At 37.9% G+C, this 16,606-nt stretch overlaps 1 protein-coding gene across 1 annotated transcript in view; it reads left to right on the forward strand.

The window, feature by feature from the left end:
* FBXL13 (F-box and leucine rich repeat protein 13) overlaps positions 1–16,606 on the forward strand; it is a 230,063-nt gene that overhangs the window by 150,164 nt on the left and 63,293 nt on the right. The window contains exons 13-15 of the mRNA XM_021689519.2: positions 11,602–11,700; positions 12,235–12,352; positions 12,449–12,611. Coding sequence (XP_021545194.2) covers positions 11,602–11,700; positions 12,235–12,352; positions 12,449–12,611 — 380 coding nt within the window. The remainder of the gene's footprint in view (positions 1–11,601; positions 11,701–12,234; positions 12,353–12,448; positions 12,612–16,606) is intronic.

Consider the following 16,606-nt stretch of genomic DNA (forward strand, 5'->3'; position numbering starts at 1 on the left):
AGTCCAAGCCCAGTGTTCTTCCGTCCTCCAATCTCCAGATTTTAAGTGTTCATTCATCTCCCCTGGACTTTTCTCTGGGGATACTTGTGGAAAATTTAGAAGAATCCATGACAGGACAATACAAAAGACCTCATTTTTGCCTTATGGGTCTTCCATTAGCTTTCCCTACCTCCTTACCTCCTTTCCTATTCATCCCAAGAAGATTTTGCAACTTTATCCAAGTCCAATGCTTCCACTGTTTTGCTTTCGCCTGTGCTTTACCTTCGACTTGGAATTGTTTTCAGTTTTGTCTGTAGCCAAATTCTGTACTCTTTCCCAGACTTTACTTGTCTTACTCCTAAATTTAATTCATTCGGCTCCAAGTAGTTGTCCAACACAGTGAGAAATTTTATTTTATTTTATTTTTATTTTTTTAAAGATTTTATTTATTTATTTTGACAGAGAGAGAGACAGCGAGAGAGGGAACACAAGCAGTGGGGAATGGAAGAGGGTGAAGCAGGCTTCCCGCCGAGCAGAGAGCCCGATGCGGGGCTCGATCCCAGGACCCTGGGATCATGACCTGAGCCGAAGGCAGACGCTTAACGACTGAGCCACCCAGGCGCCCCGAGAAATTTTAAAAAGAGTATAAGATCATCTCTTTAGGGGAATTAAGACATGCAGAATATAGGAAAGAGTTATGGCTAAAATAAAGAGTTTTAGACTTGTAAGGGAAAGAGAAGGAAAGTAGCTGGAGTCATTGGAACTTGAGAAATAGTTAAGACTGGAGTAGATGAAAGGAGAAAGAGGCAAAGGGAAGTACAAGGTCAGACAAAGAGCAGAGAGGTCCACTGAGTCCTGGAGAAGTCAGATGCCTTTCTGGCTGGAGCAGCTAGGTTTAAAGACCGATGACAGCTGGGATGAGACAGTTGAAATGGAGGTTATTGTTGAAGAATGCTAATCAGAAGGAACACTGGATTAAGAGTTTGAACATCTGTGTTCTTGCTCTGTCAATCTGTAATCTGGGGGAAATCGATCAAGGAACACGAGCCTTTGTTTCCTCATCTCCTGGAGGCTACCTCAGCGTAAAGGAGAAGTCCAAGCTCCTTAGAATAGCCTGCCTCTTCTCCTGCTGTTCCCACATCCAGCCATTTTGTAGTACGTCATCACGTGTGAGCAGTCACTTATGGCTGAGACTTCCATAACATCGGATAATTACACTCACTCCATGAGAACTCTAGCAGTGCTGAACATGATTTCTCACAAAGCTACACAAGTTAAATAATACTCATGCACATGCATTTAAAAATGGAATGTTTCCCCTACTAATTTAGTTATTTAACTTGGAGAAACTGAAATTCCTTAATTAAGTATTTGGGATTGGAACTTTAAGGTCTTGAATGCTTCTATTTTAACTTCACAACGTGAGACAACAGTAAGATCTTAAAGCTTTCTTTTTTTTTTTTTTAAAGATTTTATTTATTTATTTGAGAGAGAGAGAATGAGAGAGAGCACATGAGAGGGGGGAGGGTCAGAGGGAGAAGCAGACTCCCCGCCGAGCAGGGAGCCTGATGCGGGACTCGATCCAGGGACTCCAGGATCATGACCTGAGCCGAAGGCAGTCGCTTAACCAACTGAGCCACCCAGGCGCCCTTAAAGCTTTCTTTTTGGTTATGCCTGGTTCAGGTACTTAGTGGTGCCAGATAGGGTGGGTAATCTCAAAGATGCTGATATGGATAGAAAATGTGGTCACGCAAGTTCATATGATTGGCCAAAACCAAGCAGGCAAGAGCAAACAGCATCAGCTATGACTCTCAAATGTCCAAAGTTCCCAAGGTAGCTGTGATGGTTAATTTTATGTGCCAACTTGAATGGCCCATGGGGTGCCCAGCTTTTCGATTAAACATTATTCTAGGTTTGTCTGTGAGGGTGTTTCTGGATGAAGCTAACTTTTAAATTGGTAAACTGAGTAAAGTAGACTACCCTCATCCAGTCTTTGAAGGCCTAAGTAGAACAAAGGGCTAAGGAAAAGAGAATCCTTATATATAAATCTCTGAGTGCAGCAACTTTACTTCTTTAGGATAATTTTGTCTAATTCCTGGGCCAAAACAGATACCCTGTTCAGACATTAGAAACATATTTCCCAAAAATTCTTTAGAAAAAAATTGTTCTAGTATCTCAGTCCATTCGGGCTGCTATAGCAAAATGTCAGAGACTGGATAGATTATAAACAACAGATATTTAGGGGTGCCTGGGTGGCTCAGTCGTTAAGTATCTGCCTTCAGCTCAGGTCATGATCCCAGTGTCCTGGGATCGAGCCCTGCATCGGGCTCCCTGCTTAGCTGGAAGCCTGCTTCTCCCTCTCCCACTCCCCCTGCTTGTGTTCCTTCTCTTGCTCTGTCTCTCTCTGTCAAATAAATAAATAAAAAATCTTAAAAAAAAAAACCAGTTATTTATTTCTCATAGTTCTGGAGACTGGGAAGTTCAAGATCATGGCACTGACAGATTCAGTGTCTATTGAGAGTCTGCCTCCTGGGTCACAGACAGCGCCTTCTTGCTGTAACCTAACCTGGTGGAAGGGGTGAAGGATCTCTCTAGGGACTCTTTTATAAGGGGACTAATCCCATTCATGAAGGCAGAGTCCAAAATTACCTCTGAAAGGACCTACATTCTAATAACATCACCTTGAGGTTTAGGATTTCAATATATGAATTTTGCGGGGACACAAACATTCAGACCATAGCACCAAATATATTTCTACCTGAGTGAGGGCTTGGCTTCTGCAGCCACTCAAGATTGCATGCTCAGCCCCTGCTCTCAAGGGCTTCCCCTGGCCTTTGACTGGGTGCTCACATTGTCAGTGTCTGCTGGGCAGCAGAACCTAGTTAGACACAAGCTTTCTTTTTGTTCTCATAATTCATTCATACATTCTTTCATTTACTCACATAATAATATTACTTGATTATTCAGCTGACACTATGATACCCTGCTGGGAGCTGGGGTACAGGGGAGTTAGTTCAACAACAAATCATAACATTAATTTAACTATAGTTATGATACTTACATGGTGCTGTGAGTGTATAATAAGAACCTGGCCTAATCTAAGGCTCAGGGACACTTCCTGAGCAGGTGGCATTTGAGCTGTGCTCTGGTTGTTCTGAGGATGCGGCACTCAGTTCCCCAACTTTTGGCTAGTCCTTTTTAAATAGGTGGAGGCTGTAATGATAGAACCTTGGAAGTCACCTTCAGTGACAGATGGGACACATGAAGTCTCCAAAGGTCTCCTAAGAGGTCCATTACAGCTGCTATTGCTTGTTCTCCCTGTCATGCTGTTGTGAAGATAACATTGCAGGGGTGTTCCCTCTGCTGTCTGTTGTTAGGTGAACTCTCAGTTTCCCATTACTGAGTCTAAATACCATCTAATTTCCCATTCATGCCTATTTGTTATAGGAAATGAAACCTAAATAAATTATTTTAAGATAATTCATCATAGGAAAATGCATTTGATCCTTCAATCAGTCAGTATTTTGAACATTCTCCAAGGCTGGTACTTCCGTTAATGTGGATAATGATAGTTGAAAGAAAAATCAATACTACAAAACTTCAGTAATCAAAACAGTGTGGTATTGGCATAAGACAGACATATAAACCAATGAAATAGAATTGAGAGACCAGAAATAAACCTATACTTTTATGGCCAATTGATTTTCAACAAGGGTGTCATGACCATTCAATGGGGGAAAGAACACTCTTTTGAACAATTGGTGCTGGGGCAACTGGATATCTACATGCAAAAAAATGAAGTTGGGAGAGGGCTTGAAGATGGCAGAGGAGTAGGGGACCCTATTCCAACCGGTCCCCGGAATTGAGCTAAATATCTACCAGACCACTCTGAACACCCATGAAATCAGCCTGAGATGTAAGAAGATCTGGATCTCTACAAACAGAATATCGCAGGCGGTTGGTTTCAAGGTCTGAAGCAGGGAGCCGTGATTCTGCGGGCAGATGTTGGAGGATAAATGGAAGGGGGAAGGAGCCTGGCTGCAGGGATCTGACACCGCCGGTGAGCAACAGCCTCCCATGCTGGGGATGGAGCACAGACTCGCAGACCTGTAGCGGCGGGGAAAGGACTTTAGGGCAGCCCCCAGACTGAAATCGGAGCAGCGGGGCCACACGTGGGAACTGGGGGTGACTGGCGGTTTTAGAAGCACAAAGGGCAGAGACGTGCCCCGACCTGGAGGCGAGGACTGGGAGCGCTGCTGAGGGGCGCACAACCCAGGACGCTGCAGTTTATAGCAGCACAGACAGAAACGGAGAGAGTGTGGCCTGGAGAGCCCACTGAAGAACAGACTGCAATCTCTGCTCTGAGGCAGAAGGTTGGAAACGGTCTCTTCTGCTCTGACTCTCGGAAGAGACGTGGAAAGCTGCCAGGGAAAGCCACGAGAGAACAAAAGCCCCCAAAAACCAGTTTCCACTGAGCCCATCCCCTGCCACAGGGGCAGGGCAACTGTGCCCAAACAGGTTTGCCTGAGAAACAGTGTGGCACGCTCCCCCCTCAAAGGCAGGCTGGGAGAACAAGGGGCCAGCAACCCTAAGGTCCCTAGAAAACAGGTGCATCTTGCTTGGGTTGTGGTCAATAATTTGGACTCTGTACATTCCCTCAACCACCCTTCAACAGAATGACTAGGAGGAGGAACCCCTAAAATAGGAAAGACTCAGGGACTGTGACTTCTTTTTTTTTTTTTTTAAGATTTTATTTATTTATTTCAGAGAGAGAGAATGAGAGAGAGCACATGAGAGGGGGGAGGGGCAGAGGGAGAAGCAGACTCCCTGCTGAGCAGGGAGCCCGATGTGGGACTCGATCCTGGGACTCCAGGATCATGACCCGAGCCGAAGGCAGTCGCTTAACCAACTGAGCCACCCAGGCGCCCCGGGACTGTGACTTCTGCCACAGATTTACAAATGGATACAGACATAACCAAGGTGTCAGAGATGGAATTCAGGGCAGCAAATGTGAAGACAATAGCTAGAATGGAGAAATCAATTAATTGCAACATACAGTCTAAGGGCAGAACTGAAAGTTAAATTGGCAGAACTTAAAAATGCTATCAATGAGATCCAATCTATTCTAGATAATCTAACAGCTAGAGTAAGCGAGGCAGAAGAACAAATTAGTGATCTAATAGAAGACCAACAATTAATAGACACGAAGGAAAAAGAGGAGGCCAGGGTAAAACAACTCAAAATCCATGAAAACAGAATCAGAGAAATAAGTGACACCATGAAACGTTCCAATGTCAGAATTATTGGGATTCCTGAGGGGGTGGAGAGAGAGAGAGGACTAGAAGATATATTTGAGCCAATCGTAGGTGAGAACTTCCCTATTCTGGGGAATGAAACAAACATTCGTGTCCTAGAGGCAGAGAGGACCCCTCCCAAGATCAAGGAAAACAGGCCAACACCCCGGCATGTAATAGTAAAACTCGCAAATCTTAGAACCATGGAAACCATCTTAAGGGCAGTTAGGGGGAAGAGATTCCTTACATACAAAGGGAGGAACATCAGAATAACGTCAGACCTATCCACAGAGACCTGGCAAGCCAGAAAGGCCTGGCAAGACATATTCAGGGTACTAAACGAGAAGAACATGCAGCCAAGAATACTTTACCTGGCAAGGCTGTCATTTAGAATGGATGGAGAGATCCAGAGCTTCCAAGACCGGCAGAAACTGAAAGAATATGTGACCACTAAGCCGGCCCTGCAAGAAATATTAAGGGGGGTTCTATAAAAGGAGAAAGACCCCAAGAGTGATATAGAACAGAAATTTACAGGGACAATCTATAAAAACAAGGTCTTCCCAGGCAACATGATGACAATAAATTCATATCTTTCAATAATCACTCTCAATGTGAACAGCCTAAATGCTCCCATAAAACGGCACAGGGTTGCAGATTAGATAAAACGACAGGACCCATCCATATGCTGTCTACAAGAGACTCATTTTGAACCTAAAGATACATCCAGACTGAAAGTGAAGTGGACCTCAAAAGAAAGCTGGGGTAGCAATTCTTATATCAGACAAATTAGATTTTAAACTAAAGACTGTAGTTAGAGACACAGAAGGACACTATATCATTCTTAAAGGGTCTATCCAACAAAGATATAACAATTTTAAATATCTATGCCCCCAACATGGGAGCAGCCATCTACATAAGCCAGCTGTTAACCAAAATAAAGAGTCATATTGATAACAATACGTTAATTGTAGGAGACCTCAATACTCTACTCTCAGCAATAGACAGATCATCTAAGCAGAAAATCAACAAAGAAACAAGAGCTTTGAATGACACACTGGACCAGATGGACCTCATAGATATATACAGAACATTCCACCCTAAAACAACAAAATACTCATTCTTCTCGAGCACACATGGAACTTTCTCCAGAATACACCACATACTGGGTCACAAATCAGGTCTCAACGGATACCAAAGGATTGAGATTATTCCCTGCATATTCTCAAACCATAATGCTTTAAAACTGGAACTCAATCACAAGAAAAAATTTGGCAGAAATTCAAACACTTGGAAGCTAAAGACCACTCTGCTCAAGAATGTTTGGGTCAACCAAGAAATCAAAGAAGAATTTAAACAATTCATGGAAACCAATGAGAATGAAAACACATTGGTCCAAAACCTATGGAATACTGCAAAGTTGGTCCTAAGGGGGAAATACATAGTCATCCAAGTCTCACTCAAAAAAATAGAAAAATCCCGAATTCACCAACTAACTCTACACCTTAAAGAACTAGAGAAAAAGCAACAAACGATGCCTAAGCCATGCATTAGAAGAGAAATAATTAAGATTAGAGCAGAGATCAATGAATTAGAAACCAGAAACACAGTAGATCAGATCAACGAAACTAGAAGTTGGTTCTTTGAAAGAATTAATAAGATCAATAATCCACTGGCCAGACTTATCCAAAAGAAAAGAGAAAGGACCCAAATTAATAAAATTATGAATGAAAGGGGAGAGATCATGACTAACACCAAGGAAATAGAAACAGTTATTAGAAATTGTTATCAACAACTATATGCCAATAAACTGAGCAATCTGGATGAAATGGAGGCCTTCCTGGAAACCTGTAAGCTGCCAAGACTGAAACAGGAAGAAATTGACAACCTGAATAGGCCAATAACCAGTAACAAGATTGAAGCAGTGATCAAAAACCTCCCAAAAAACAAGAGTCCAGGGCCTGATGGATTCCCTGGGGAATTCTACCAAACATTCAAAGAAGAAATAATACCTATTCTCCTGAAGCTGTTTCAAAAAATAGAAACAGAAGGAAAGCTTCCAGACTCATTTTATGAGGCCAGCATTACCTTAATCCCCAAACCAGGCAAAGACCCCATCAAAAAGGAGAATTTCAGACCAATATCCCTGATGAATATGGATTTCAAAATCCTCAACAAAATCCTAGCTAATAGGATCCAACAATACATTAAAAGGATCATCCACCACGACCAAGTGGGATTTATCCCCAGGATGCAAGGGTGGTTCAACATTCGCAAATCAATCAATGTGATAGAACGCATTAATAAGAGGAGGGAGAAGAACCATATGGTCCTCTCAATTGATGCACAAAAAGCATTTGACAAAATACAACATCCTTTCCTGATTACAACTCTCCAGAGTATAGGGATAGAAGGAACATTCCTCAAGTTCATAAAATCCATCTATGAAAAACCCACAGTGAATATCATCCTCAATGGGGAAAAGCTGAGAGCCTTTCCCTTAAGATCAGGAACACATCAAGGATGCCCACTCTCACCACTATTGTTCAACATAGTACTAGAAGTCCTAGCAACAGCAATCAGACAACAAAAAGAAATAAAAGGTATTCAAATTGGCAAAGAAGAAGTCAAACTCTCTTTTCACAGATGACATGATACTTTATGTGGAAAATCCAGGACTCCACCCCCGAATTACTAGAACTCATACAGCAATTCAGTAATGTGGCAGGATACAAAATCAATGCACAGAAATCAGTTGCTTTCTTATACACTAACAATGCAACTGTAGAAAGAGAAATTAGAGAAACGATTCCATTTACAATAGCACCAAAAACCATAAGATACCTCGGAATAAACCTAACCAAAGAGGTAAAGGATCTATACTCTAGGAACTACAAAACACTCATGAAAGAAATTGAAGAAGACACAAAAAGATGGAAAAATATTCCATGCTCATGGATCGGAAGAATAAACACTGTTAAAATGTCTATGCTACCCAGAGCAATCTATACCTTCAATGCCATCCCAATCAAAATTCCAATGACATTTTTCAAAGTGCTGGAACAAACAATCCTAAAATTTGTATGGAATCAGAAAAGACCCCGAATTGCCAAGGAAATGTTGAAAAAGAAAAACAAAGCTGGGGGCATCACGTTGCCCGATTTCAAGCTATATTACAGAGCTGTGATCACCAAGACAGCATTTTTCTGGCACAAAAACAGACATATAGACCAATGGAACAGAATAGGTAGCCCAGATATGGACCCTCAACTCTATGGTCAAATAATCTTTGACAAAGCAGGAAAAAACATGGAATGGAAAAAAGACAATCTCTTCAATAAATGGTGCTGGGAAAATTGGACAGCCACATGCAGAAGAATGAAACTTGACCATTCTCTAACACCATTCACAAAGATAAACTCAAAGTGGATGAAAGACCTCAGTGTGAGACAGGAATCCATGAAAATCCTAGAGGAGAACAAAGGCAGTAACCTCTTTGACATCGCCCACAGCAACTTCTTTCAAGATACATCTCCAAAGGCTAGTGAAACAAAAGCAAAAATGAACTTTGGGGACTTCATCAAGATAAAAAGCTTCTGCACAGCAAAGGAAACAGTCAACAAAACAAAGAGGCAACCCACAGAATGGGAGAAGATATTTGCAAATGACACTACAGATAAAGGGCTGGTATCCAAGATCTATAAAGAACTTCTCAAACTCAACACCCAAAAAACAAATAATCAAGTCAAAAAGTGGGCAGAAGACATGAACAGACACTTCTCTGAAGAAGACATACAAATGGCTAACAGACACATGAAAAAATGTTCATCATCATTAGCCATCAGGGAAATCCAAATCAAAACCACACTGAGATTCCACCTTACGCCAGTTAGAATGGCAAAAATTGACAAGGCAAGAAACAACAAATGTTGGAGAGGTTGTGGAGAAAGGGGAACCCTCTTACACTGCTGGTGGGAATGCAAGTTGGTACAGCCACTTTGGAAAACAGTGTGCCTCAAAAAATTAAAAATAGAGCTACCCTATGACTCAGCAATTGCACTCCTGGGTATTTACCCCAAAGACACAGATGTAGTGAAAAGAAGGGTGTTATGCATCCCAATGTTCATAGCAGCAATGTCCGCAATAGCCAAACTGTGGAAAGAGCCAAGATGCCCTTCAGCAGATGAATGGATAAAGAAGATGTGGTCCATATATACAATAGAATATTACTCAGCCATCAGAAAGGATGAATACCCAACTTTTACATCAACATGGATGGGACTGGAGGAGATTATGCTAAGTGAAATAAATCAAGCAGAGAAAGTCAATTATCATATGGTTTCACTTATTTGTGGAACGTAAGGAATAGCATGGAGGACATTAGGAGAAGGAAGGGAAAAATGAAGGGGGGGAAATTGGAGGGAGAGACAAACCATGAGAGACTGTGGATTCTGAGAAACAAACTGAGGGTTTTAGAGGGGAGGGCAGTGGGGGGAAGGGTTAGCCTGGTGATGGGTATTAAGGAGGGCACGTACTGCATGGAGCACTGGGTGTTACACGAAAACAATGAATCATGGATCACTACATCAAAAACTAATGATGTATTGTATGGTGACTGACATAACATAATAAAATTAAATTACATTTAAAAAAATACTTGAAAAGCTAAAAAAAAAAATGAAGTTGGATTCCTACCTCATACCATATACAAAAATTAACTCAAAATGGACCAATGACCTAAATATAAGAGCTAAAATAATAAACCTTAGATGAAAACACTGAAGGTAAAGCTTCATGACTTTAGATTTGGCAATGGATTCTTAGATATGACACCAAAACCATAAGCAACAAAAGAAAAAAACCAGATAAATTTGGGCTGCATAAAATTAAAAACTTGTGCATCAAAGGACATTATTTAAAAAGTGAAAAGACAACCTAAAGAATGGGAGGAAATATTTGCAAATCATATATCTAAGGCTCTAGTATCCAGAATATATAAGGAATTCTTATAAATCAAGAACTGAAAGACAAATAACCCAATTAAAAAATAGGCAAAGGGCTTGGATAGACATTTCCCCAAAGAAGATATGCAAGTGACTGATAAATACATGAAAAGATGCTCAATATCATTAGTCATTAAGGAGATGCAAATCGAAATCACAATGAGGTACCACTTCAAACCCACTAGAAAATTTTTTTAAAGGAAAATATGGGAAAATGAAAAATAATGCTGGCAAAGATGTAGAGAAGTGGGAACACTCATAGATTGCTGGTGGAATGTAAAATGGTGCAACCACTGTAAAAAAACATTTTGGTGGTTCCTTAAAAAGTTAAACATAGAATTACCATATGGTCCAGCAATTCCACTCCTAGGTATATACTCATAAGAACTGAAAATTGGTACTCAAACAAATAGATGTATATGCATGTTCATAGTAGCACTATTCAAATATCCAAAAGATGGAAACAACCCAAATATTCATCAACAGATGAATGGTTGAACAAAATGTGGTATATTCATTCAACAGAATATTATTCAGCCACAGGAGTGCTTGGGTGGCTCAGTCAGTTAAACGTCTGCCTTTGGCTCAGGTCAAGATCTTGGGGTCCTGGAATCGAGCCCCATGTCGGGCTCCTTGCTCAGCGGGGAGTGTGCCTCCCCCTCTTCCTCTGCCACTTCCCTCCCCTCCGTTCATGCTCTCAGTCTCTCTCTCTCAAATGAATAAATAAAATCTTTTTTTTATATACAGCCATAAAAATGAATAAGGTACTGATACATGATGCTACATTGTGGATGAACCTCAAAAACATTATGCTAAGTGAAAGAAAGGAGATACAAAAGGCCATATATTGTATAATTCCACTTACACTAAATATTTAGAATAGGTAAATCCACAAAGATAGTGACTGCTGGGGGCTGGGAGAGGGGTGTGTAAGAAGCAATGCTTAGTAGATTCAATTTCCTCTTAGAGTGATAAAAATGTTTTGGGACTAGATAGAGGTTATGGTTACATAAGATTATGAATGGTTTATGGCCCATTTAAGTGATTAATTTTGTGTTATGTGAATTTTGCCTCAATACAAAAATTAAACAATAAGTTAACTAGACTTATTGTGGTGATCATTTCACAATATATACATATAAGAAATTAAGTAGTAAAGAAATCAAGATTAGATCCTTTCCCGCTTAGGTCGTCCATATTTTATGGTTTCAATTTTAAAATACAGTAGCAAAATCATGACATACCTTGGGTTATTACTTCTTTAGGGTTTTATTAGATGTCATGCTAACGAATTCTTCCATCATTTTCATCTACTCTGTACAATTCAGATTTCAGTCCAAGGCTTCAGGAACATTGCAAACAGCTGCACTGGAATTATGCATCTGACCATCAACGACATGCCAACTCTAACGGACAACTGTATAAGAGTAGGTAGTTGCAAAGTACATTTTCTTCTCAGTCCTAATAGATGGGCACATTTTCTAGTGGCTTGGATTACTGAAAAATATGAATGGGATTTTCAATTTAGTTGTTTTTATAGTAAGAAAATCATTAAGAAATTTACACACACACAAACATTTGAACATTTCAATCCTTACATACCCTAAAAAACTCCGTTTCCCAATTAGGATATTTTTATTTCAGAGATCCTGTAGCCTAAGCATAAACTTTAACTTTAGTTCTCTGTGTCAAACTTCTAAATATAGTGATTTTTTCAGCATTCCATTTTCTCATGTTTTCCCCCACTTCGTAACATGATTTAATTTTGATTCCTCTCCATTACTCAAGTGTAAGTGTGCTCAAATATATTGAATAAAGGTACCGTTGTCTTTGAAATTAGGAAAATTTAATAGATAATATGTCTCCTTCTGAAAATATTGAGAAAAATAAATAACCTCATTACTTTGCTAAGCTTGTTCTATACACTGTGGTAAATTTAATCATCTTTTTTTCTTCTAAAGGCTTTAGTTGAAAAGTGTTCTCGTATAACATCAATAGTTTTCATTGGTGCGCCTCATATCTCTGACTGTGCTTTTAAAGCTCTTTCTACTTGTAACCTCAGAAAGATCCGATTTGAAGGTCTGTGATATTAAAAATGGGGTTCAGCATTAATGTTTACTTTTACTCTTGGGGCATTACAAATACAATACTTGCCTTCTGTTTTTTTTTAAACAGGAAATAAAAGGATTACTGATGCGTGCTTCAAGTTTATAGACAAGAATTATCCAAATATCAATCACATTTACATGGCAGACTGCAAGAGAATAACAGATGGTAGCCTTAAGTCACTTTCACCTTTGAAGCAACTGACTGTGTTGAATTTGGCAAATTGTATAAGGTAATGAGTCACTCAGTTATATATTCAAGAAATATTGATTATCTAAAATGTGTGAGACCCTCTTCTTAAGGGGCTCACTAGTTAGTAAACATGAAAGTCAGGAGTTCAAGTACAGGGAAGTGCAGAGTTCTGTGGTAACATAAAGAAGGGGCACCCATGTGGAATCATGGACTCTTATAAGATTAAATGAATTCACAGGAACACTACGGGCTACTTTTCCTAATGAGGATTCTCATGGTTAGTTCAGTTTTACCACAGTGTATAGAACAAACAGGACTTTTCCCAAACGGACTTTGTTAGTTGCTTAGGAGAAACCAATCTTACTGAAGGGTTTCCTCTTCATACTCTTGGTTAGATTTGTCCTCTGTGTGGAGTCCCTAACAGATGGACAGATGACAAGTTCTTAATGAAACCCTTTCTTCAGCTGGGTATTGGGCTTCTATCCTGGTATTCTCAGGTGGGCAAGGATCAAATTCTTTTTTTTTTTTTTTTAAGATTTTATTTATTTATTTGAGAGAGTGAGAGAGGGAACACACGAGTGGGAGGGAGGGGCAGAGGGAAAGGGAGACGTAGACTCCCCGCTGAGTAGGGAGCCCACTGTAGGGCTTGATCCCAGGACCCAGAGATCATGACCTGAGTCAAAGGCAGACGCTTAAATGACTGAGCCACCCAGGCAACCCAGGAAAGCATTTTCTATTTAGGCTTCTAGGACTCCTTAGATTAAGAATAAAATATAGGTGCTCACAATTAAAAATTATTACATGTATAAAGATATGAGTCACCATGAGAAAGAGTTACCAGAAACAGCAAAATAAATTTGACCTTCAAATAATTCAGATATTGGAGTTGTCAGACATAGGATATTAAGCAAATATGTATGAAATGTTTGAAGAAATTAATGAAATCAGAAATATGAGCAGGCAACAAAATATGAGAAAATAACTAGATTTATTTAGAAAAACAACTTTTAGGAATAAAAAAATATAATATAGTTATATATTGATATATATATAATATATTGAAATATATTTGAATATGATATATTGAAATAAAGAAACCCAGTGGATTGCCAATCAGCAGATTAGAACTCACTGAGGAGAGAAGTACAGAGATGGAAGATAATGTCTTCAATGACAGCAGAGTAAAAAAAAAAAGAAGAAGATGAAAAATATGAAAGAGTATATCATAGGGTAAAAAGACAGAGAAGTTTAGTATCAGAGTTTCAGATTAGATTTTAAAACTTCATCTATAAGAGACAAGCCTAAAACAGTAATTTTGAGAGTCAGAGAATATACATTTTCCTCAACCACACATCAATCTTTTTTAAAATGGGCTGTGCATGAAGTTTTAAAGCAAGTTTCAATAACTTTCAAATTATTAGTATCAACAAACTTTATTCTCTCACTACAATGCTATTAAATTAGGAATCAGTAATGAAAAGGTAAATTAAAAACATATATATGATTTAAAAGCAAAAATTCCAGGGTATCAGAATCACCCAAGGAGCTGAATAAAACTACACATGCCCAAGCCCTACCCTAGAGCTCCTGAATCTGAATATTTAGGAATGGAACCCCAGCTTCTGTATTTTTTTTTAAAAAACTGGTTGGCTCAGATGGTTGAGCGTCTGCCTTCAGCTCAGGTCATGATCTCCAGGTCCTGGAATTGAGCTCCACGTCGGGCTCCCAGCTCCCTCTCTCTCTGCCTCTCCCTCTGCTTGTGCTCTCTCTCTCAATCAAATGAATAAATAAAATCTTAAAAAAAAACACACACAACAAAACAACATAGATGCTTTTGACGCACAGCCAGATTTGGGATTAACTACATTAACCAATTAACTGGACCGTTACGTGAATAATCCTTTTCTGTTGACTTTTGATGCCTCCTGGATTATAATATAAAATTATAGATACATATATATACACATATTTATACATACATTTACATATATATGTACATTCACACACATATGAGTGTGTGTATATATATATATGGATGTGTGTATGTATGTCTGTTTTCAGACTACCTTTTCTGTTCCATTCACTTATCTGTCTTCTATCTAATTTTATACAGTATTTTATCTGTAAAATGGGGAAAATAAGAGTATAAACTCAGGACTGTTTTGAGGATCAAATATGTTAATTCATGTAATATGCTTAGAATAGCGTCTGGCACATAATAAACACTCAATAAATGTTACCTATTATTATTGCTTTATAATATGTTTTAATATCTAATGGAATTAGACTCTCCTTAGTAAGTTAGATATTTTTTGCCAGTTTATTCTTCCAAATGAACTTTAGAAACTTTTTTTTTTTTTTTAAATAATCTATGCCCAATGTGGGGCTTGAACTCATGACTGTAAGATCAAGAGTCACATGCTCTACCAACTGAGCCAGCCAGGTGCCCCTCCAAATGAACTTTACAACAATTTGGTCACATTTCAGAAAAAATCCTATTGAGATATTAATTGAAATTGTGTTAAATATATAAATTAATTTTGGAAAAATATAGTTTTACAATAGTTATTTGATTTTCTCTTTATCCAAGAATTATTTATTGAAGATATATTCAACTTCCCAAATTATACACAACTCGTGAATCGTTGAACAGTACATCAAAAACTAGTGATATACTATATGCTGGCTACTGAACATAAGAAATTAAAAATAAATAAATAAATAAATAAATAAATAAATAAATAAATAAAATGCTAAAAAAAAATTCCCGTGTAGTTTATGGCTAATAATCACTTTGTAAATAATTTTCAGTTTTATGACATCATGGTACAAAAAGATGGCTTGCACAATTTCCGTCTTTCGGAATTGAGATTTTTTTATTTAGGGGTAAAGGTGGTGGGGAAGATGATGATTATGTTAATATGTTGGATACCTTTAAATATTGCATGGAACTTAAACTGAATTACTTATATTATTCTAATTTTTATGCCTCTTTTTTGTTTGTCAAAAGCTCAGTCTACCAAAAAAATTGTATCTTAATTATGTTCTTTTTGAATTTCTATTTTCATTTTATTTTATATTTATGCTTTATTATATGTTGCATAAAAATTCACAACTAAAGTTACCAAAACAAACAGACTGAACTTGGACTTCCCCTCTGTAACAGAAAATATATTTATAATTGATATTTATATTATTACTGTTTATATTATGTTTATTATTGTATATATTATTCTTTATATTATTATATGTTCGGTATTTCTATTGCGGATGAGAAATCCAGAGGTCAGTCCGATTTTTTTTTTTTTAATAACACACACACACACACACACACAACGTATTTTTAAAATCACTACATAATTACTCCATTTCACTGTCACAGTTTTACGGGGGAAAGAATATGATCTCAAGAATCTATACCCAATATACTATCTTCATTGTGGGTGGTAACTTTAATCAACATAAAATTACCTTGTAGTCTAATTTAATATTTTTATTAGCATAGTGTTTTGACTCAATGTATTCATTATTTGCCACTGCTGTATTATTTTTATTTACATTTGCCTAATACATCTTTGCAATTTTTTTTGTTATGTTGTCATCTTATTTTAAATGTGTTTTTTGTAGACTACTTATAATTTAGATTTTATTTGTTAAACCAATTTAAAAACCTCTTGTCTTTTAGTAGGGGATATTTTCAACTTATTTATATTTATCATTATAAAACTGATATATTAGGTCTTCCTTGGCTTCTTCCATGTTTCTACTATTTGTACTTACTTTTTACCTTTTTGTTTTTATTTACTCTTCTTTTTTAACATATGGATCATGTTTTGCTATTTTAAAAGCTTTATATATCACTGATTATTGCTTTGTTTTTACTTATTCTTGTATCTTTCCCAAGAATCCTCTTTATTTAAAGATTGAATCCTAGTTCTCTATTTTTTATCTCATTTATTTTTAATTCTTTATCTTTCTGCATTTCAAAGGAACTTCTCAAATATGCCTTCTACTAATATTTTAAAGGGTCAATTT

Source organism: Neomonachus schauinslandi, chromosome 12 (assembly GCF_002201575.2).
Source record: "Neomonachus schauinslandi chromosome 12, ASM220157v2, whole genome shotgun sequence".
Classification (NCBI taxonomy): domain Eukaryota; kingdom Metazoa; phylum Chordata; class Mammalia; order Carnivora; family Phocidae; genus Neomonachus; species Neomonachus schauinslandi.